This window comes from Natator depressus, chromosome 1, assembly GCF_965152275.1.
Source record: "Natator depressus isolate rNatDep1 chromosome 1, rNatDep2.hap1, whole genome shotgun sequence".
In the NCBI taxonomy this organism is placed as follows: domain Eukaryota; kingdom Metazoa; phylum Chordata; order Testudines; family Cheloniidae; genus Natator; species Natator depressus.
The window spans coordinates 232,062,530-232,087,166 of NC_134234.1; the positions used below are offsets into that span (position 1 = coordinate 232,062,530).

The following is a 24,637-nucleotide window of genomic DNA, read 5'->3' on the forward strand; positions in this document are numbered from 1 at the left end:
TATTGATATCCCATAGGGATGTAACAAAGGAGCATGAGTGACTTCACAAGCGAGTCAACATGTAGCAGTAATTCACAATTTACATTTCATACCTCAATACCGAACACTAGGTAAGAAACAAAGATGTTTTTGTAACATCAGCTGTATGTTTTCCTCAGGGACTGGTGTTTTACCAATACCGTAAAGTACGAAAAAACAAAACACTCTTAACATAGATATAAGTATGGGAAGCAGCATGATGATCTCATGGTCTCAACATGCGACTGTGACCTAGAAATTCTCAAATTTTAATACCAGCTTTGATATTGATTTGGTCTAATTATAAGAGCCCATAACTCTACAGAAATTCATCTTTTACTATATTAGGAATTTCTAGTGTAGTCAATTTCATAGCATTTACCTCATTTTAAATTTGTTTGCAACATGCAAAATCCTTACCTTTCAACATTTTATCTTAGGAAATGTAACATAAAATAGCTACCAAAGTATATTTTCTTTTGTTTTGAAGGTAAAAGCAACTTTAATTTAAAAAGAAGAAAGTCAGTAGTTATATTTAATAATGACCCTTACATTATTACCATCAAGAAATGGCTTAACATTTGGCACAACTCCAGTTGCACTGACAATGAAATCACAGCCATATATCTTCCCATTGGTTAATTCCATATATACAGGCCACAGCTCTGAAAAAGTGAAAATTCTAACCTGAGAACACAACCAATGCATGTTATTATTTTAATAAGACATGAAATACACACGGAATAAGAATTAGTTGCAAACAACCTACCTTATTATTATTCGAGGCAAAAATAATTCTCACAATTTGCCCACCACTTTTCTTATTTTAATCATAGGCCTAGGAGCCTAGACACCAAAGATCAAATCCTCGTTCTGACATTAACTCCTTTTTGGAGTTACCCTGCCTCAGTTTCCCCATTTGTAAAATAGAAATACTACTACTCACCACTGCTCCCACCACACTGGGGTATTCTGTGGATTATATTATGTTTGTAATGTACTATGAAGATATAAAGTCTTATATAAATGCTAAGTATTATTAAATCTATACATGTAATACCCAGAAAATGCTTTACTGAATTAATGCACTAACATTTTAAGAGACCAGCAGGTGTAGAGGAGTGCAAGGTTCGGACAGAGATATCCCTTACGGAGCATTTATTAAAGGGAATACTCTATATCCTAGTAAAAAGGAGAGGATAGAAGATGATAAAGTGCAGGTAGGAACTGAAGAGAAACAGTCAAATGGAAAAGAATCCCATCTAATTACATCATATGAAAGCAGACAACTAAATACTGAAAAATTTTATAAGTGCTTGTATACAAATGCTAGAGGTCTAAATACTAAGATGGGTGAACTTAAGTGCCTCATATTAAATGAGGATATTGATATAAAAGGCATCACAAAAATTTGGAGGAACAATGGTAATCAACGGGACATGGTAATATCAGGATACAAAATATATAAGAACAACAGAGTAGATTGTGCTGGTGCAGGAAGGGCACTAAATGTGAAAGAAAGCATAGAGTCAAATATAGTAAAAATCTTAAATGAATCAAACTGTACCATAGAATCTCTATGGATAGAAATTCCATGCTTGAATAGTAAGAGTTTCGCACTAGGAATATAAGACTGACCACCTGACCAGTATGGTGACAGTCACTGTGAAATGCTCAGGGAGATTAGAGGGGCTACAAGAACAGAAAACCCAATAATGGAGGATTTCAACTCTCCCCAGATTGACTGGGAACATGTCACCTCAGGACAGGGTACAGAGATAACATTTTTAGACACCATTAATGACTGTTTCTTGGAGCAGCTAGTCCTAGAACCCACAAGGGAAGACGCAATACTTGACTCGGTCCTAAGAGGAGCACTGGTCCAAAAGGTGAATATAGCTGAACCACTTGTTGTTAACAACCATAATGTAATTAAATTTAACATCCTTCTAGAGGGGAAAATACCAAAGAAATCCACCACAATAGCATTTAACTTCACAGGGGGGAACTACCCAAAAATGAGGAAGTTAATTGAATGGAAATTAGAAGGAACAGTCACAAGAGCGAAAGACCTGCAAGCTGAACTGAAACGATTTAAAAATACCGTAATAGAGGCTCAAAATAAATGTCAAATTTAAAAAAAAAAAAAAAGGAGGGGAAAAAAATGCTACCATGGCTAAACACAGTAAAAGAGATGGTTAGAGGCAAAAAGGCATCCTTTATAAACTGAAGTCAAATCTTACTGAGGAAAACAGAAAGGAGCATAAACTCTGGCAAGTAAAGTGTACAAAGTATAATTAGGGGCCCAAAAAATAATTTGAAGAGCAACTTGCAAAGGACACAAAAATTAATAGCAATTTTTTAAAAGTATATCAAAACAATCAGTGGGCTCACTAGACGATCAAGGAAGACAAGGCAATTGCAGAGAAGCTAAATTAATTCTTTGTATTGGTCTTCACTGCAGAGGATATGAGGGAGAGTCTCACATCTGAGCCATTCTTTTTAGGTGACAAATCTGAGGAACTGTCCCAGACTGAGGTTTCAACAGAGGAGATTTTGGAACAAATTGATAAATTAAACAGTAACAAGTCAGGACTAGATGGTATTCACCCAAGAGTTCTGAAGGAACTCAAACGTGAAATTCCAGAACTACTAACTGTCACCTACAGCTTAAATCAGCCTCTGTACCAGATAAGTGGAGGATAGTTAATGGAATGCCAGACAAATTGTTTGAAACTATAGCAAAGAACAGAATTATCAGACACATAGATTAACATGTTGGGGAAGAGTCAATATGGCTAAAGGAAATCATGCCTCATCAATCTATTAGAATTCTTTGAGGGTGTCAAGAAATGTGGACAAGGGTAATCCAACTGATATGGTGTTCTTGGACCTTCAGAAAGCTTTTGACCAAATCTGACACCAAAGCCTGTTAAGCAAACTAAGCATTCATGGGATAAAAGAGAAGGTGCTCTCGTGGATCAGTAACTGGTTGAAAGATAGGAAACAAAGGGTAGGAACAACTGATCATTTTTCATATTGGAAAGTGGTAAATAGCAGGGTCCCCAAAGGGATCTGTATTGAAACCTGTGCTGTTCAACATATTCATAAATGATATAGAAAGCGGGGTAAACAGTGTGGTAGCAACGTTTGCTGATGATACAAAATTACTCAAGATAATTAAGTCCAAAGCTGACTGTGAAGAGTTATGAAGCAATCTCACAAAACTGGGTGACTGGGAAACAAAATGGCAGATGTAATTCAAAGTCGATAAGTGCAAAGTAATGCACATTGGAAAACACAATCCCAATTATATATACAAAATGGTGGGTTTTAACTTAGCTATTACCCTCAAGAAAGAGCTCTTGCAGTCATCATGGATAACTCTCTGAAAACATCCACTTAATGTGCCACAACAGTCAAAAAAGGTTAACAGAATGTTAAGAACCATTAGGAAAGGGGCAGATAGTAAGGCAGCAAATATCATAATGCTACTATATAAATCTATGGTATGCCCACATACTGAATACTGCGTACAGTTCTGGTCACTCCATCTCAAAAAAGATATAGTACAATTAGAAAAGGTACAGAGAAGGGCAACAAAAATGATTGAAAATGTATGAAACAGCTTCCACAGAAGGATATATTAAAAAGACTGGGACTGTTCAGCTCAGAAAAGAGAAGGCTAAGGGGGGATATGATAGAGGTCTATGAAATCATGACTGGTGTGGAGAAAGTGAAAAAGGAAGTGTTATTTACTCCTTTGCATAACACAAGAACCAGGGGTCTCCCAATGAAATTAATAGGTAGTAGTTTTAAAAGAAACGTAAGCAAGTATTTCTTCACACATCAGACACCCTCAATCTGTTGTACCCATTGCCAGGGGATGTTGTGAAGGCCAAAAGTATAATTGGATTAAAAAATAATTAGGTAAATTCATGGAGGATAGGTCCATCAATAGCTATTAGCCAAAATGGTCAGGGACGCAACCCCATGCTCTGGGTGTCCCTAAACCACTGATTACCAGAAGCTGGGACTGGATGTCAGGATGGATCACTCCCTAATTGCCCTGTTCTGTTCACTCCCTCTGAAGCATCTAACCACTGTCAGAAGATAGGATGCTGGGCTAGATGGACCATTGGTTTGATTTAGTATGACTATTCTTACATTCTTATAAAATTCTAATAGGAATCGTCTGTATAGGATCAAAAGTTGAAGCTGGAAACAAGGTGGTCTTAGTCAATTCCCCTACCATCTCAGGATTATCCCTTTCATATTCTCACAGGCATTCAAATAAAGATAACAAAAGAACTTTTCCCCCCCTATTTTTACTGTGGTAAGAGGTATGTGCCTTTATCGGACTATCCCCATTATTAGCACAGTGTCCTGGTGATTCCAGCGGGCTTAAGTCTGGGCAACTTTATTTGTTGGTTTGGAGCCCATAGGTTAGATCCTCAGCTGGTATAAGTTTTCATAGCTTCACTGACTTAATGGAGCTATGCTAACTTACGGAAACAGATGATCTGCCCCCACCTATTTTATTTGCTTTGAAACAAATAATACAAATATATTGTAATTCTGCTATGCTTGCACCCTCAAGGAGGGTTTCAAATCAGTATCTGTATATTGTTTCTTCTGTGATACTGACCTTCCTCCAGGTGTGCATTCTGGTTATCTGAATTATCTTTAGGAAAAGACAAAGAGGTCTTCTGCAGCTGCTTGAATTCTTGCTGAAGGTATATTTTCTTTATTTCACACAGGGTTTCAATGTGAACTTTGTGAGAAAACTAAATAAGAAAACTGACAGTTACAAGATATACAACAATTAGCAACAACAATACGATCATACAGGATAGAAAACTTTCCCCTGAATTAAATATTAGTAAGATGAAAACGAATGTCCCAAATGTTGAAATCTGACACATTAGTTGAGTCCCTTTTGTTACTGCCCTTCATTATCAGTACTTACCTGCTTTCTCATCACCTCCTCTGTCAGAGTTTTAATTAAAACAATCTTAATGTGCTAAAGACATGCTCAACTGACACTGAGTTGTCTAGAGAAGAGTGCAGATTTTTAAAAAATTGATAAATCTGAATTCAACTATCCTCTCTTTCAGGATTTCAATTCCACGATTTTTCACCATTTTGATTAAATGAACTGTGACTACCTCTTATGACAACATACATAGATTTGGATTTGTTGAGTTCCTTCCTTCTCTCTTATGTTTCATCCGCCACATTTCAACTTATTCCAGTTCTGAGCTCAAGCTATGACTAACATTTGGGATCAGTCATGTTAGTCATGCAGAGGTGCCATAGTTTTTCTGAATCATTTTATGATTCAATCCTTGCGCAATTCTCATTCTTTGAAATTGATTACAGCAAACCAAATGTCCACAGACTGCACCAGTACTATCACCACTCTCCAATCTGTCAAGTCTCTGAAACTTCCTTCAATTGCTTTTGTAAGTTTAGTGCCTCCCTGCATGTTATGTTTTGATCATAATCTTCCTCATGCTCAGTACAAATTTCAACAAATCACAGCTACATTTTGTTGACAACAGTGGTATCAAAGCAGAGGAAGTGTTGCCTTATATATCAAAAGTGTATACATTTGGACTGAGATTGAGATGGAAATAGGAGAGACAGACTTGTTAAAAGTATCTAGATAAGGATAAAAGGGCTAAAAAACCAAGGGTGATGTCATGGTAGGGGTCTACTACAGACCACCTAACCAGGAAGAAGAGGTGGATGAGGCTTTTTATAAACAACTAACAAAATCATCCAAAGCACAGGACTTGGTGGTCATGGGGGCCTTCAACTACCGAGACATCTGTTGGGAAAATAAGACAGCAGGGTATGGATTAGCCAACAGTTTATTCGAATGTATTGGAGACAATTTTTTATTTCAGAAGATGGAGAAAGTTACTAGGGAAGAGGCTGTTCTAGATTTGATTTTGACAAATAGGGAGGAACTGGTTGAGAATTTGAAAGTGGAAGGGAGCTTGGATGAAAGTGATCATGAAATGATAGAATTCATGATTCTAAGGAACGGTAAGAGGGAAAACAGCACATTATAGATAATGGATTTCAAGAAGGCAGACGTTAGCAAACTCAGGGAGTTGGTAGGTAAGATCCCATGGGAAGCAAGTCTAAGGGGAAAAACAGTTCAAGTTAGTTGGCAGTTTTTCAAAAAGACATTATTAAGGGCACAAGAGCAAACTATCCCACTGCGCAGGAAAGATAGGAAGTATGACAAGAGACCACCCTGGCTTAACCAGGAGATCTTCAATAATCTGAAACTCAAAAAAAGAATCCTACAAAAAGTGGAAACTAGGTCAAATTACAAAGGATGAATATAAACCAAACACTAGCATGTAGGACAATAATTAAGAAAGACCTAGGCACAAAACAAGATTAAACTACCTAGAGACACAAATGATAACAAGAAAACATTTTACAAATATATTAGAACAGCACTTCTCAACCAGGGCTCCGGGGACCCCTAGGGGGCCACGAGCAGGTCCGCCAAAATAAACCAGAGAGCAGGGCCAGCGTTAGACTCCCTGGGGCCCAGGGCAGAAAGCCGAATCCTGAGCCCCACTGCTCTGGACTGAAGCCAAAGCCTGAGCAACTTAGCTTCGAGGGGCACCCTGTGGCATGAGGTCCTGGGAACTGATCTGCTTGCTACCCCTAACACTAGCCCTGGCTATTAATCTACTGAAAAACAGTTTCAGTGGCACAACATAGCATATTGGGTGGGGGCGCTCAGAAGGAAAAAGGTTGAGAATCCCTGCATTACAAGCAAGAGGAAGACCAAGGACAGGAAAGGCCGTTTACTCAATGAGGGGGGAAAAACAATAACAAAAACTGTGGAAATGGCAGATACATACTAAATGATTTCTTGTTTCAGTTTTCACCAAAAAGTTTAGTAGCAACTGGACATCTAACATTGAACGCCAGTGAAAATGAGACAGGATCAGAGACTAAATAGCGAAAGAACAAGTTAAAAATTACTTAGACACATTAGATGTCTTCAAGTCACCAGGGTCTGATGAAATACATCCTAGAATACTCAAGGAGCTGACTGAGGAGATATCTGAGCCATTAGCGATTATCTTTGAAAAGTCATGGAAGGCGAATGAGATTCCAGAGGACTGGAAAAGGGCAAATATAGTGCCAATTTATAAAAAAAGGGAATAAGAACAACCTGTGGAATTCTAGACCAGACAGCTAAACTTCAGTACCCGAAAAGACAGTGGTGCAAATATTAAGCAATCAATTTGCAAATATCTAGATGATAATAAGGTGGTAATTTACAGTCATCATGAATTTGTAAAGAACAAATCATGTCAAACCAAGCTAATAGCTTTCTTTGACAAGGTACAAGCCTTGTGGATGAGGAGAAGCAGTAGATGTGGTATTCTTGACTTTAGTAAGGCTTTTGATACTGTCTTGCATGACCCTCTCATAAACAAACTAGGGAAATACAACCTACATGGAGCTACTATAAGGTGGGTGCATAACTGGTTGGAAAACTGTTCCCAGAGAGAGAGTAATTATCAGTGGTTCATCATCAAGCTGGAAGGGCATATCAAATGGAGTCCTATAGGGATCTGTTCTGAGTCCTGTTCTGTTCAATATCTTCATCAGCGATTTAGATAATGGCATAGAGTAAATTTATGACGTTTGCGGCTGATACCAAGCTGGGAGGGGTTTCAACTGTTTTGGAGGGTAGGATTAAAATTCAAAATGAGCTGGACAAACTAGAGAAATGGTCTGAAGTAAACAGGATAAAATTCAATAAAGACAAATGCAAAGTACTCCACTTAGGAAGGAACAAACAGTTGCACGCATACAAAATGGAAAATGACTGTCTAAGAAGGAGTACTGTGGGAAGGGATCTGGGGATCATAGTGTATCACAAGCTAAATATGAGTCAACAGTGAAACACTTATTGAGAAAATAGCAAACATAATTCTGGGATGTATTAGCAGGAGTGTTGTAAGCAAGACACAAGAAGTAGTTCTTCCGCTCTTCTCCATACTGATTAGGCCTCAACTTGACTATCATGTCCAGTTCTGGGCACCACATTTCAGGAAAGATGTGGACAAACTGGAAAAAGTCCAGAGAAAAGCAACAAAAAATGACTAAAGGTCTAGAAAACATGACTTATGAATGAAGATTGAAAAAACTAGGTCTGTTTAGTCTGGAGAAAAGATGACTGAGAGGGGGACATGGTAACAGTTGTCAAGTACATAAAAAGTTGTTATAAGGAAATTTGTTCTCATTAACCTCTGAGGACAGGACAAGAACCAATGGCCTTAAACTGCAGCAACGGCAATTTAGGTTGGACATTAGGAAAAACTTCCGAACTGGCAGGGTGGTTAAGCACTGGAATAAATTGCCTAGGGAGGTTGTGGAATCTCCATCATTGGAGATTTTTAAGAGCAGGTTAGACAAACACCTGTCAGGGATAGTCTAGATAATACTTAGTCCTGCCTTGGGTGCAGGGGAGTGGACTAGAAGACCTCTTGAGGTCCCTTCCAGTCCTACGATTCTAGGATTATTTTGAGAGGCACCACAACAACTTTGATATGCCCATTCCTTTCTTTTTAATGTTCTAGAATAGTTAAAAATGTAATTCAAAATTGAAATTTGAGACTAATATTTCTCATATAAAAATCTTTCAAATATATGTTATATTCAAATAAATACTTCAGAGTGACCAAAAAGTTCAAAAAATGAAAATCTGATAAAAACATAGAAATGCCCACTCAGTTGATTTTTGTTTGAAAAAAACAAATAAAAAAAGGTCCTCACAACCCTACTTCTAGGGGTTTTAAAAATTTATTCATATTATTTCATTAGAAAAAGAAACATCAATACCTGTAGTGATAAGTGACTGTTGTGTACTGTACCTTTGGGTGAGTTTCATTATCCTCTCTCTCTGAGATTAAACTTTATTTGAAGCAGCTGAAGTTAGAGAGTATGCAAATAGCTTTTGTTGCTCTTTATTAAAACTACAATCAGGCCCAATCCCACAGAAATGTGGAAACAAACATTTGAGCTTATATCTGAAGATAAAGGAGCAAAAGCACAGCAGTAGATCCAATTCTCCTCACATCAATGAAAGTCAGAAGGAACTCTACTGAAGTTACTGGATTTACAAACGTAAATTTGGTGTAGGAGGAGAATCAGTTCATGTGCATTCTGGTTTTATTCCTAGAAACACTGTGTGGCACTGTACTGCCAGTGCATTCCCACATACTTAAACTATCATCTAAACAAATATAGTTAGGATGATGTCAGCCTTACCTCTTTAGTTCCTTTAAGATGTAGGCCCTCATGCCAATCAGGGCCTAAGGCACTGCCAAGTTTGTCAGCTGCTGCCACACTTCCTTCTTCCTTCTCGCTTCCTGAAGTCAAGGATGTGGAGAATATCAGACTCAACATATACACAATACAAAGACCTTATACACTATTATACAATCCTCACAACTCCAAAGGATTCTGAACTAAGAGAGTAGTGTGACCTTGTGGTGGGAAAGGAGGATAACAATGTGCTGGAGTCAAAACACTTCACCACTTCTAGAACACATACTTCAGGATTGTAATCTTATTGTTTGATATTCTTAAGAACACCTTTCACCCCTTAGCCACCGCTCACATGCAACCAGATATAGAGTAAAAAGTAACTGTGGTGTGAAAGCACACAGCAACAGTACAACAGATTAAAGGAGCTGTTTCAGCAGACCCTTACTCACATGAATCAATGGGGCTACTCATGTGAATAGAGAACTGCAGCCCCTCATTGTAACACAGAAAAAATATTAATATCTAAATTAAAACAGATGGGGGAATTTTAAAAAGCATCTAGCGTAATGAGATCTTTAATGACCACAATCAGCTAGAAATCTTAGTTTTGTGCCTTATCCAAAAGAAATTGTATCGAGCAGTAGCATCTCCTAGCACTCTGCAGGGGCATTAGTTCAGTACTGACTAAGAGGGTAGAGTGCTTGCAATTACCAGTATCACTTCCTGCAGCACTTGGGCAATTGTATAATATACAACATCATCAGACAGAGACAGAGATACATGCCTACATACCAGTATATAAATTAAATAATCTTTAGAGAACAATATTACACAAACATTTTAGCAGTATGATAATTAAAATCCTTTTTATGTTTGTTTTTGTAAAGAGGGAATGCTATTTTGAACAGTGAAGCTTTTCTGAACATTGCTAATTCAGCTGATCTCAGGTTTACGTATGATTTGGATGTTGCTTTAAATTCAAGTGCCAACTAATATGCTAGTATACTAAAGCAAGGAGTGTATTTTACTGTTTGCACAGTACCGTCTGTCGTATATTTGGTTCTTTTACATGCAATTGCAGTCTCTAATTTCTCAGCAGTTAGCTTTGGAATAAGGAATTCAGCTGCTCCCGCATCAAAGAAAGTATTCCCAACGGCTTTGTCTTTGATGGCCCAAATTACTTCACATCCTTCAACTTCATACCTGGAAAGCACATTTCAACAATGGATAAAATTATGGGTTGCCACAGAGGAAATCTTTGTTTATGAGTGATCTAGATCAGCGGTTCTCAAACTTTAGCAACTGGAGGCCCCCCATTTCGATTTAAAAATTTTTGGGGACCCCCTTTGCCCTGCCCCTTCACCGAGGCCTCACCTCTTCTCCAAGCCCCTGCCCTCCACTCGCTCCATCCCCCCTTCCTCTGTTGCTTGCTCTCCCCCACCCTCACTCGCTTTCACCAGGCCGTGGCAGGGAGTTGGGATGCGGAAAGGGGGTGAGAGCTCTGGCTGGGGGTGCAGGCCTTGGGGTGGGGGTGGGGCCGGGGCCAGGGATAAAGGGTTTGGAGTGCGGGAGGAGACTCTGGGCTGAGGGGTGGGGACTCCGAGAGGGAGTTTGGGTCCAGGAGGGGACTCTGGGCTGAGGCAGAGGTGGGGGAGGGGGGGGGAAGGGTGCGGGGTCCCGGCAGCGTTTACTGTGGCTCCCAGGAAGCAGCCACCAGGTTCCTATGGCCCCTAGGCGGATGCGTGGCCAGTAAGGCTCTGTGCGTTGCCCTCAGACCTGCAGACGCCATCCCCACAGCTGCCATTGGTCACGGTTCCTGGCCAATGGAAGCTGTGGAGCTGGCACTCAGGCGGGGGCAGCGCACAGAGCCTCCCTGGCTGCCCCTGTGCCTCAGGTCAACAGGGACCTGGCGGCAACTTCCAGGAGCTGCACAGAACAAGGGCAGGTAGGGAGCCTGACTATGAGGGAGGGAGGGAGGGAGGGGGAGGAGTTGAGCAGCGGGACCCGCGGATCCCCTGGATTGGAGTCCGCAGACCCCAGTTTGAGAAACTCTGATCTAGATTAAAGAAGGGCAGGGGCTTTCATTCCTAAACCTGGAAACAAAGTTAATGCCTCCCTGGTGAAAGAAGAAGTTCTGTGCATCCTATTTTCATGTCCTTTAGTACTGGTTATGGAGATTACATGTTATCCCCCTTTTTATGAGGCAAATCTACATATACGTATACAGTACTAAACGTCACTAATGGATCCAAGACCCTAGAGCATCATGACAAGACCCCCCCCAACCCGGTCACATCCACTACAGTGCCTAAAGAAAGTCTTTGCCTGATGAGAGAAAAACCATAAGCAAGACTATCCTGGACCCTCCAATTTGGTGATCCCTGCAGCATCCCCCACCACTTTAGCCTCAATTCAGAGTAGGGGGCAAGAATCCCTCCAGCGCATTATCCTCATTCCAACACCAATCCTGGTATTAAAAGGACTTCAGAGGAAGGTGTAAGAACCACACAGTAGGCAGATCTGCTCCATACTCCCACATTAGGTCTTATTCTAATCTCTAGTAGTTAGAGAATAGCTTAAACCCTAAAGCACAAGCTTTAACATCCCTTTCAATTATTTTTACATTAGTTTAACTCCGGATGTTGTTATCCATATAAATGTCCAATCCCTTTTTGAATCTTGCTGAATTTTTGGCCTCAATGATTTTCTGTGATAATGAATTCCACAGTCCAATTATATGTTGTGTGAAAGTATTTCCTTTTATCAATACCCTTACTAAATATAAACAAACAATAAATTACAACTTTATTACAAAGCTTTTTTAAAAAAATCCTAAGATAACACACACTTGGATAGCCCAGTTGTTCTAGTCTTTATTTGCACACATTTCTCAATAACTTAAGAAAATAATTTACTTACACTAACTCGAGTGCAATGCCACCATTTCCCACAACTGCTATTCTTTTAGCTTTAGCCAAATGATTCTGAAAGACCTATATTGAGAAAAAAGGACAGCTTACAGTATTTTTGTCACTCAAACTTGATTTACATAATTTAATATTTCTCATTCTCAAATGTATAATTTTAATAATTATTACATTAATGATTATGAATGATATACATCTAATTATGTGAGGCATTTTATTGAAGTTAATTAAGACACTATACCTCTGTTAGGATGCCACAGTGTGCCTTTACTATATTGCTTTTATAGATAAATAAACTGAGGAGGGGAAAGGTAAGTGATTTAGTTAAGACTAAATGGCAGAGCTTGTAACAGAATCCAGGAGTCTCTCCCTTGTCCTAACCACTAAAGCACATTTCTTCCCATATTTTATAATGTATTTAAAAGCCAACATTGAAATCATGTTCTGTTTGTTTGAGTCCAATTTTATTTCTCTCAATATCTTGTAAAAAGTCAAAATGGACCAGGATAAGGAGACTGTTTTGCATTTATAACATTGATTTAACAGTAAGGTTCTTAGATTTGCCACAGACTGTTTTGTTTGCCTGGAAAAGATTTTGAAAAAGAAAATTTAATTTAAGTCCTTGAATTACATAACTTATAATGAACAAGAGATGCTGCTATTCAGAAAACAAAAAATACAAGACAGTATTTTGTAACATATCATCCCCACTTGGGACACTATATTTTAAACAAAAATCTGCATTCACTCGCACTGAATAGCTCATGGCACAGAAAGCCACTACATTTTAAACTGTTTATTTAAATCTGGTCCAGATCAGCGGTGACCAAGAGTCATGACAATCTGGCTAAAAAAATGTATGGTGTAGCCATACCTATACTGTAGTAAGCAAGAAAATATGGGGAAGCTTGCTCCCTATTTTCAATCTGGCACCTGTCACCAGCACAAAATAAACTACTATTTTGCTTATTCTGAAGGTTCTCATGATGGGAACCCTCTCTATCCATTCATGAGTTGTTTTTGAAAATAAAGATCTTATTTTTTAAATAAGATAAATAAATTTTTAAATGGCATTTCAGAGCTGCTACTTTGCTTCTAAAAATGTATAACAATGGTTTCTATTATTTATTTCTGATATTAGAATAACATCTTGTTTATCCATTTCATTCCACAATAATTTTTACGCTACACTGTGACTAACCACATGTGCGTGGTTAGGATGCAAAACGTTAACATGTTTATGAACCATGAAAATATGTTACCTGAGCACTGTCAGTATCCCGGATTCCTAATACATATGGGTTTTCTTCAAAAATTAACTTAGGTTTTGCTCCTGCACATAGACAAAGTTTTTCATATATATACTGTTTGCCATCTTCTGTGAAAATTTTCTGTTAAAAGATTAAAAAGGAAAACCATCTATATAGGTCAACTAAGAAAACCCAGGGTACACCTTAAAATCACAGTATTTTGCTGGTATCAAAATCTGTAACTGGCTATGGGAAAAAGTAAAAAAAACTAAGTCCTCTCTCTCTCTCTCTAACTGATTAAATATCTAGCAGTTTATATTACGCTCACGACAGTGCTATGTGAGTTCCTAAATCAGTAAAATGGAAACTGCATATAGTAAACTCAATAAGATTACAAGACAAAATATAAAGCTTGCCTCTTGGTGGCACGCTGTATTTTGTTATGCTGTTGAGGGAAGAGTTTGTTTTGCGCAGTGGACTGTTTTTTTACTAGCTTGTATATCATGGCAAAACCTACACTGCTTTCCTTGTCCAAGTGCTATTTTTTATATTGGAGATTACTTCTGTATTTTATAGAATGGAAGGCTGTGATTAATTTACATGTATGTACACAGAATTCTGTTGGGGGAGCCTGAGGTATAAATAGTTGCTTTTGCGGGTCTGTGTTCAAAATAATGTTTTTTTCCCCAGGTCTTTCAAAGAATATAAGTGCCATGGATGCAACTCTACATACTGCCACATCTGGTCAACCAAATGTCTGACCCAAAGTTCATTAAAGTCAATGGAAAGGGTACCACTGACTTCAACAGGCACTGGATCAAATTCTAAAAGAGCAACATTGTCAGGTTCTGGAAGAAGCCACAACAAGCTGCAGCATAGAACATTTAAAATGCAACATTTTGTGATCTTATTTGCTGTTCTCCACCTCAAAGACGGCTATATTACAATGGTTCTGTACATCTTGTAGAGAGCGTTGGGATCCTTTGAGATGAAAGATGATGTACACATGCAATATGGCTGTGACTTTTGGGGGATTACCCAGACCATAAAAGGATCCGTCACCACCTGCCTTGTAATCTTGAGTGCCTAAATGTTAAACTATTTGGGCTCAGAGCCCTGACACTAATAGCCAGCCCACAAGCATAAAAGTCTCACCCTGGCTTCCATCTGCCTCATTACTCCTTGCAGGGTGACTCTATCAGCCCTTCCAATTCTCAGTTTCCACAAATCCGCCCACCCCAAGTTCTTAACTACCAGACACTCAGATATTTTCCCTCTAGTTCATCACCCCTGAAGGTGCAAAAACAGCCCCCGTCCCCCCATTATCAGTTCATTTTAGCATATACACTCCAAACAATTTGCACACCAGAGAACTGGTTCTTGTAAAAATAGAAAAATCATAGATTCAAAGATGAAATAGTAAGGAAAAGCAAACACATACACGTTACACAGAAAATAAACAAAGATACAACTTCTGGCTTTGCACTTCCATATTAGATAAACTCCTTTTTCTAATAAAAGTTACCTATTGCTTTTAAACAGTTTCTCACAGTGCTCCCTAACCCAAGCAGGGGGATCCAGCATTCACAGATAGATCCCTGTCTTTGACACTGTGCAAAGTCCAACAATCTGATAGTTAAGAACTCAGGAAGGATGGATTTGGGGAGACTCAGGACCAGAAGGGCTGTTGGGGTCACCCTATAAGGAGTAACTAGGCTGGTGAAAGCGACGGTGAGACCTTTATGCGTGTGGTCTGGCTACTGGTGTCAGGGTTCTGAGCTATAGCAACATATCACTAAGGCCAACCAAGGTTACAGGGCAGGGGTTACCGAACCCATTACTGGCCTGAGTGATCCCCAAAATGTCACAATGGCCATCCCAGGGGACATCCCTAAAACAAAACCCACAACATATTAATAAACCGCACACACAACAGTCTTAACAATGTATTATACCTGAGAACATACATCAGCCTAACAGATATAGAATACGAGTATACTACCTTACCCTAAGTACAGTGAATTAATTACTGGTATACCAGTTACATATAATAAAAGCAAAAACACAGACTTGACTCCAGTGTGGGTAAACAAATAATACTGAGGTGAAAAACAAAGCCTTCCAACTTTACTCTGTAAGTAAGACACTGAACAAGGATTAGAGAGACTGTGTGTACTATATTTTTACTGTAGAAAGGAGAAAAAAGTGTAGGGGTTTATTTATTTTGTTCTCCTGAGAATTAAAAGTGGGTATTTATTATAAATTTATAAAGTCAATACTATTTTTGGTTTCTCTTTGGCAACAAACCAAGTTACAGTTCACAGAGAGAGTGCCGATTAATGGTTTAAGAATTTTTCAGGAATCTTAGTTCTACTATATCTGGCTTCATGATCAGCCTCTTTGTTACGCTGCTCTAAAGATCCATGCAATATATTAGAGGAATCAGGAGTCTTGATCTAACCATCCTAACCACTGAATTTTTCTAATGAATTATGACCTATGATTGCTTTTTACGCCATTGTCTACATTTCTTCTAAAAGTGCACTATAAGTGAACTATGACATTTCTTTTCTGTTCTAAATCTTGGTAAATTAATTTAAATCATTAGAAATTCCATATTAATAACATATTTCATTTGAAAAATGGATCCCTTCTTAAACCCATTCAATTTCAGGATCCATAGAAAATTAGGCAAAACAAAAATTCTCTTACATGCTCCTGACTTTTCAGCTCTTTCACTCCAGACTCTATAACTTTAATGTTGGGATACCGTTTTTCTAACATAGTGCTTGGCTGTTCTTCAACATCAAACTCCTCTAGTGTTTTGGAGACCTATAGTTTAAAGAGTGAGAGAGAGAAATCATTTATGTTTTAATTGTTTTTCTTCTTTTATTAAGTTTTCAATTTAGATTGGAAAATAGATGTTCATTCCCAGTCTGTAAACTTAAAGCATCAAACCCACAGCAAATTCTTTCAACCAAGTCAGAAAGTTGCTGTTAAAATTAAGCAATTAGGTACAAAATCTGTTAATAAATATTCCTGAGAAAGGCTCTCAGTAGTACATTACTAAATTACTTCTAAATCCCTATCTTGAGAAAATTTAAATTTACACTAGATGAAGCACCTGAGACTATATTTGCCCCTTGGAGGACTGACTAGACCAGTGGTTCCCAACACAGTACCTGTGGGAACCATGGCGCCCGCCAGGGCCTTTGTGTGTGCCTGCAGGACACCCTGCTGCCGAAATGCTGCTGCCAAGCACGGCCACCGGAGAACCGCCCACCAAAATGCCACCGAGAAGTATTGCTCTTTCTCGGCGGCATTTCGGCAGCAATGCTTCTTGCCGCTGCCGCTTCTCGGCGGCATTTCGGCAGCAGGGTGTGCAGCGCCCGCCACAGTCTTCTGGGAATAGCAATACGCTATTCCCACAAGAAAGGTTGGGGAACCATTGGACTAGACAATCAAACAGGTCTTTCCCATACCTAAGTTCTATTATTATAAGTGGGGCTGGTAGAACCATCTATTATTAAGGTAGCCTTACGCTTTCCATTTAAGAGGTTTCCCCCTCCCCCCCTCTCCTGCTGGTAATAGCTCATCTTAAGTGATCACTCTCGTTACAGTGTGTATGGTAACACCCATTGTTTCATGTTCTCTGTGTACATAAATCTCCTCACTGTATTTTCCACTGAATGCATCCGATGAAGTGAGCTCACGAAAGCTTATGCTCAAATAAATCTGTTAGTCTCTAAGGTGCACAAGTACTCCTTTTCTTTTTGCGAATACAGACTAACACGGCTGCTACTCTGAAACCTGTCATTTTAAGACTGTTTCCAGTTGCTTATAACTTTGCAAAACTAAATTCATTTGGGCTGCAACAATCCATGCTGGGCCTTAGCCTAAATTTATTTGGAAAATTTTTAGCCAGTTCAGTTGTTTTTGAGAACAAGGCTAGAAAAAAAATATGCTGTTTTGCCCACATTAAAATATTCTGGTGACCTTTTCTTTGAACAGATCTATGACCCCTATGCTGTGAGCAGGGACTTGAAATTTGGCAGGGCGTGGCCTTTGTGTCAGGGATCTGCATTTTGCTGTGAAAACATGCCCAAATTTGGCCAAGTGATAAAAGTGAATGAGATTCACAGCTAAAATCTCTGAAGATTCCATCTTCACTGAGCATGCTTGAGTCTTTCACAGCTCCTAGCGCAGACTGGTCTAACACTCATGCCATCTCCACACAGCAACTGAGCATAATCCATTCTCTCATAGCTCCTACCTGTGACCAAACTCTGCATAATCTATTCCCACAAAGCAACTGAGTATGCTCCAGCTCAGGGCTAGGGGGTGAAGTCAGACTTTCCCTGTAATGACTGCTCCGAGCTGGGGTGCGCGGTCTCCTCTGTTAGCTTCTTCCTCCACGCTGCCCTGGTGCCATCTGATTCAAATGCAGAGGAGGCAAAAGCCAGACCAGGGGGTGGGAAAGTAGTAGATTGGGAAAGGAGTCTGGTGAGACTGCGACTAGAAGAGCACAGGGGAGAGAAACTGGGACTGGCTGGGCATGGAGATGGTGACACGGAGCCAGGATGGGGGAATGGAGTCTGAGATTGGGAGCACGAGAGCTTGAGAAGGAAGCTGGAATAGGTCGGACAAGCAGACTGGGACTGGGAGCCAGGGAGATAGGGGGAAAAAGGGCAAGAGACTGAAACCATATGCATAAGCATTTGCAGGGTCAGGCCCTAAATTATCTCTACTGATTAAATGCTTTAGTAACTTTTATAGACGCCTACACACAACAAAAATTAAGACTCTCTCTTACCTGTTTGAAATTTGTTACTGCTTTTATAACTGGAGAAGCAGTTACTAAGACAATATCTTCTGATGGAAATTCTGTAGCCAGCTTGTAAAGAAAGAGAGAGCATGATGAGTGAACACAGCTGTCAGTGGAATTTGACTTTAAATAAGACAATAACAGTACAAAAAAACCCAAAAGTTATCATATTAAGGATTTTAGTCTTGTAAAACCCAGAGACGTAGGCAAATATTACCTCCATTTTACAGAAGGGTAAACTTGGCTTGGGTGATATAATGGAAGTGAACCTGACTCCCAGGTCCAGGGCTTTATTTATTTACAGACATTTCTATAAGACTCACATCATGGCATGAATGCCTAACCACAAGACGATCCTTCATACCATCACACTAGCCAAATTGGGAGGTGTAAAGTCACACAAACTGAGATCTGAAGAGCCCATATGCATGGAGTCCAATTACTAGTGGACAGTGGTAACTCAGTTAAGATTGTGTTAAACACTTTTGACAGTAGAAAGAACGGTGAATACCTGGAATCTGAGTGAGTTTTATGGAAAATGGATTAATCTTTGGCTAATTATGGATTTTTTGATGTACTGGTTATATAATTAAGCTGTTTAAAAATTCATGTTTTGGTTATTTTTGCCAGGGAGAGAGTCTCTGCCTTCTGTAGTCCCTCTAGCAGAAAGATACAATCACAGATCTGGTTTAAATTTCCATACATCATTGTTTCCGTAACACAGGTTCCTAGAATACGATCTTTGGGTAAGTGAAATGGCAAGTTTTTAAATAAAAGTACTTTAAAGTGGTAACAGCAAGTTTGTGCATTCATCTGAAACACAGATTTTTAATTTGATGACAAAACCTGTGCCGCAGCAAGAATGTGGCCTGTTACAAAGAGAGGGAGAGGCACATGGGCTTGCTTACGTCGGGGACAGTTCCCTTAGCAAGGAACAAGGAGCCCAGATGTTCAGATCTCACCTCTTCTAAGTGCAGTATAAATTCTCATGCAATTCACTACATTTATTATTGACTAAGGGCAGGTAGGGTTGAAAGGGATAATTTTAAATTGTTGGATGTTAAGTAATTTTATTTTAAAGATTACTACAATTATTTAGTTTCAAGAAATAAAAAATGGTGGGCCAACTCTTATTATTTGTTTCTCTTACTGTCAACTTAGCGGTGTGGCTCCCACTATTTAGTCACAGGTACGTTAAGGGCTCCATGAGCAAGACTAAGCAAAATAATCACGGTTATTAACCAGGGATATTTTAATATTAAAAAAAGGAAAAGAAAATATTAAACACCACAAATGACCAAACACAAAAGATAAACCGGTTACTTCCATTACAACTTCTTCTGTATGTCTCTTTGTGGAGAGCTTTTGACAGGAATCACACTTTTAAGAGTGAACAGCCTCTGATGGATACTTTTGTCTTGGTAAGATAAGACTCAAGTATTTGGTTTCCCAGAATTATTGTGCATCCACTGTTTAGATACCTATGAACGTTTTATTATTTAGTCTCATGGAAGGTGGACTTGTTGGGTATTAATAAACAAACAACCAGTTTATAGTTCGCAAAGCAGGCAAGCCTAACCACATCCTATGAAATAAGAAAAATTAAATCAATCAGAAAAAGCTATTTAAGGAGCTGTCTTGAGACAGGCCAATTAACCAACATTAAGAATATTAAATCACACTATTTCTTGGGCCTTGTCTACACTACACAGTTTTGTTGACAAAAGTCAGATTTCGTTGACAAAACACTGGAGGTATACATACTGAAATGCTCCTCCTGTGGATGCAACTCCCCTGCTATGCTGACATAATAAAACTATCTCAACAAGCAACATAGAGCTTTTTTGCGATGTAGTTAGAGCAACACAGCGGCAGTGTAGACAACTTACTTGGTTATGTCATCCTAACTGGCCTCCAGAAAGTGTCCCACAATACCCACCGTGACTGCTCTGGTCAGCAGTTTGAACTCTGCTGCCCTGAAGATACATAGATATGCACCCCTTCCCCATTTAAAGGCCCGGGGAAATTTTGAAATTCCTCTTCCTGTTTGCTCGGCATGCACAGTTCAAACAGCTGACCATGCCAGCTTTACGCAACAGATGCGCACCCATGTGGAACACACTGGAGCTGTTGGATCTGCTGAGTATATGGGAAGAGGAAGCTGTGCAGTCACAGCTTTGCACCAACTGTAGGAATTTCAATACCTACAGGCTGATTGCTATTGGCATGCAGGAGAAGGGGCACAAAAGGGACACGCAGCAGCATCATGCTAAAATCAAGGAGCTGAGACAGTTGTACCAGAAGGCAAGGGAGGCCAACCGTCGCTCTGGTGGAGGGCCAAAGATATGCTGCTTCTGTAAGGAGCTGCATGCCATCCTCAGCGGTGACCCCATCTCCACCGCCAAGAGCCCCATGGATACTTCAGGGGCACAGAGGCAGCAGCCAGCAGACTCAACTTCAGGGAGGAAGTGGTGGATGAGGAGGTGGAAGTGGAGCTGGAGGACGATGTGGAGCACAAGGCAGGGTCATCAAGTGGCACAGTGAGTCAGCACCTCTTTTCCACTCTGGAAGGGTTTAGCTAATCCGAGCACTCTGGCTTTGGCGAGGATGCAGGAGAGGGGAGCTCTGGTAAGTACTCATTTTGCTTTCATACTGCATGGTGACAGGAGATTGAGCTCTCATGTAGTTTGTTATATGGTAGAGGTGGGATAAGGGACAGAAATTAACAACAGAGCCTATCCATCTACATAGTGGAGCCACAGCAGAAAAGTTTTTTAACGTACATGGGGATGTCTCTGGAATCCTCCATAGCGATCTCTAGAAAACGTTCCTGTAAGCACTCTGCAATCCGCTGCCGAAGGTTCCTTGCCAGTGCTGCCTCGTTTCTACCCCCACTCTAGGAAACTTTGCCGCGCCACCCGACAACTATTTCTGCAGGAACCAGAGTGGCACACAGGCAAGCAGCATACAGAGCCGGTCTGAAACCACATGCATGCAGGAGATGCTCCCTTGCATCCTGAATTACCACGAGGAGTGAGATATCGGGTTCAATTACCCTTGCCTGTGGAAAAGGGTACCAGTATTCGGAATAGGCTCACTAGCCGCTAATGGTAACCCCTTCGAAAATCATCCTTTGTACTTTCTTGTCCTTTCCTCCCCTCCCACCACGAACTCACCATAATTGGGACTCGCGGCCACCTGCGTGCTATCCAAAGGACAGTGAGAAAGAGGTGTGTGTAACTTTTGTGATTTACGTCTGTGAGCGCACTCACAATACCGTCTCTGTTCATTGTTTCTTTGCCTTCTGCACATGTGCCCTTAAGAACACACTCCTCCACACTGGCAGAGCACCTCCATCAGACAAGGCGGCGACCCAGGAGGAATAAGGAGGATATGTTTCAAGAAGTGCTGCAGTCAATAGATGTAGCACATAGTGAAACAATTAATGAAAGACTGAGGCTGGATAGCCAGGAAGGAACACAGGCAGGAGCAGATGATAAACCTCCTGGAGGACCAGACAGAGATGTTGAAGTCCCTCAGAGCAATCGGAGCAAACTCTGAGCAAATCCATGCCTGACTCCCCCTCCAGCCTCTACAGAACTCTGGTCCTTGCCCTCCCGCAACTCCCCTACCACAGTTATTGTGTGTTTCCGGTCCCCCACAGTAACCTGTGCAAGCCATGCTTGGGGAATGGTTTTCCAATGAAAACTGGAATTACACCCAGCTATGAGAGCCCTAACCGCAAGACTGTTTTGATTTTCATGCTCCCTGTTTGTCCAAAAGTTTGTGTTTTATTCCGTTATTAAACTTGAGTCTTAATAAGATGAGTCTTTATTTGTGACATATATACATCACTCAGTGCTAACACTGAAACCACAGAGGCTATAGGTAGGAATATTTGCTCCTTGCAGTAAATGCTCAAGAAGCAAGCACTACCGGGGAAAGTGAACATTGCCTGGCTGCATGCATCACATACAGACACATTACTGAGAATCATTGTCAAAAGCTCCTTTAGTACCTCCCTGATTCGAATAGCCTCCCGTTGCGCCCTTCTAATTGCCCTTCTATCTGGCTGTTCAAAATCAGCAGCCAGTTGATCAGCCTCAGTGGCCCACCACGGGGAAACTTTTTTTCCCTTCAATTCACAAATATTATGGAGAGTACAGCAGGCCGCAATGACCATCAGAATATTTTCCTCATTGAGGTGTAACAGGAAAAAAGACAGCACCAGTGACCTTTTAATTGGCCAAAGGCACATGCAATGGTCATTCAGCACCTGCTAAGCCTATTGTTGAATTGCTCCTTGCTGCTATCTAGGTTTTCGGTGTAAGGCTTCATGAGCCACGGGAGCAAGGGGTATGCAGGATGTCCAAGGATCACTATGGGCATTTGCATATTCCCCACTGAAACCTTCTGGTCTGAAAAGAAAGTCCCAGCATGCAGCTTTCTATATAGTCCAGTGTTCTGAAAAATGCATACATCATGCACTTTCTCTGACCACCCCGCACTGATGTCAGTGAAATGGCTCCAGTGATCCACCAGCACCAGCAAGACCATGGAGAAGTAGCCCTTTTGGTGGATGTACTCTGTTGCAAGATGATCGGGGATGTGTGTTCTATCGCCTCACCGCAGTTAGGGAATCCCATTGCCTCAAAGCCACCGATTATTTCCTGGACATTATCAAAAGTCACAGTCCTTCATAGCAGGAGGCGATTAATGGCCCTGCACACTTGCATCAGTGCAGCCCCCACGGTGGACTTTCCAACTCCAAACTGATTCGCAACCGATTGGTAGCAGTCTGGAGTTGCCAACTTCCAAACAGCAATCGCCACTTGCTTTTCCGCAGTCAGAGCAACTCTCATTCTGGTGTTCTTGAGCTGTAGTGCTGGGGCAAGCTCCGCACACAGTTCCAGAAAGGTGACTTTGCGCATCCGAAAGTTCTGCAGCCACTGCTCGTCATCCCAGACATGCATCACAATGCGATCCTGCCACTCGGTGCTTGTTTCCCAATCTGAGTATCGATGGTCCACTGTAGCAAGCTGGTCTGTGAATGCCAGCAGCAATCTTGAATTATTTATTTCCATGGCAGACAGCACGGCAAGCATCACCAGCTCACTCTGTTTCGCAGCTCATGAAATACTGCAGGACCAGCCGCATTGTGTTCATAACGCTCATCATGAGAATGATCAGCAGCTCAGGATCCATGCTGTCAGGCACAGATGGCAAGCACACAGTTTACAAGGGCTGTTGAAAAATAGCACAAAATGAAGTAGGAAGCCCATGGAATGATGGGATGGAAAGAAATGCATCACAGGATGGCGAGCACATCACCATGATGCACCGTGATCCGTTCCTAGAGCTCCCAGCAGCAGAGGGTGACAAAGGATGGCGAGTTGCACAGTGGGATAGCTACCCACAATGCAAAGCTCTCTGTTGATGCAAGAGCAATGACTGAGGATGTGCTCAGCCAACACAAGGAGCGTTGTGTGGACATGCTCCACCGATGTTATTAAAGCATCTTACGATTGTAGACAAAACTTAAGTCAACTTAACTCTGCAGTGTAGATATGGCCTTGGTTTACCAATGTTTAGCCCCATCTTTTCTCCATTAATACATGGTCCAACCATTTTGTATTTATCAGGAGAAACTGTTAGTATTTTAAAGAATAACAGCATTTCAATCTTCCAACAAAATCATTACAAGAATTGTGAATCTAATCCTTTGGCAAAGTCGTAGTTAACTTTGTCTCGTGAATTCATGCTGAAGTTTTGGGAAGGTTTTCCTTGGGTTGGTAGGTTTCTTCTTGAGTCTTCTCTATTTTTCTTATTTGCATGTGGCAGCTTGCTTGTGGAGATGGACAGGATGAGCCGTGGAATGACTGCTGTCTAACCAGAGTAGCGGATAGAAGCATCTGAGGTGCTCACTTCAGAGTCTTTTATACCATTCACCTTCCTATTTTCAAGAAATTATAGGAAAACACATCTATTTCAGGCTCATTTAGACTCAACTTGCTTGCCATCACTCTTATTAGCTTTGTGAATTCAGGGCTGGCTTAAGTGGCATTTTCAGCTCCTGAATATGCACTGCTTAATAAATACATAACGTTTATTTAATTACAGGTTTCAGAGTAACAGCCGTGTTAGTCTGTATTCGCAAAAAGAAAAGGAGTACTTGTGGCAGCTTAGAGACTAAGGTTAGTCTCTAAGGTGCCACAAGTACTCCTTTTCTTTTTATTTATTTAATTGCCTTTGTTCTTCTTGTGGCAGGAAAGATCCAGCTAACTTTTAAAGTTAAAACT

At 40.5% G+C, this 24,637-nt stretch overlaps 1 protein-coding gene across 2 annotated transcripts in view; it reads right to left on the minus strand.

Moving 5' to 3' along the window:
* The window catches only part of PYROXD1 (pyridine nucleotide-disulphide oxidoreductase domain 1), a 40,529-nt gene that overhangs the window by 7,319 nt on the left and 8,573 nt on the right, over positions 1-24,637 (minus strand). The window contains exons 2-9 of one of the 2 annotated variants that reach the window (XM_074937891.1): positions 18,327-18,407; positions 16,226-16,345; positions 13,526-13,654; positions 12,256-12,329; positions 10,379-10,539; positions 9,337-9,437; positions 4,667-4,805; positions 571-683 (exon numbers count right to left, since the gene is read on the minus strand). In XM_074937891.1, the coding sequence (XP_074793992.1) occupies positions 571-683; positions 4,667-4,805; positions 9,337-9,437; positions 10,379-10,539; positions 12,256-12,329; positions 13,526-13,654; positions 16,226-16,345; positions 18,327-18,407 (918 nt within the window). The remainder of the gene's footprint in view (positions 1-570; positions 684-4,666; positions 4,806-9,336; positions 9,438-10,378; positions 10,540-12,255; positions 12,330-13,525; positions 13,655-16,225; positions 16,346-18,326; positions 18,408-24,637) is intronic. The other variant, XM_074937902.1, reaches the window with a different exon arrangement.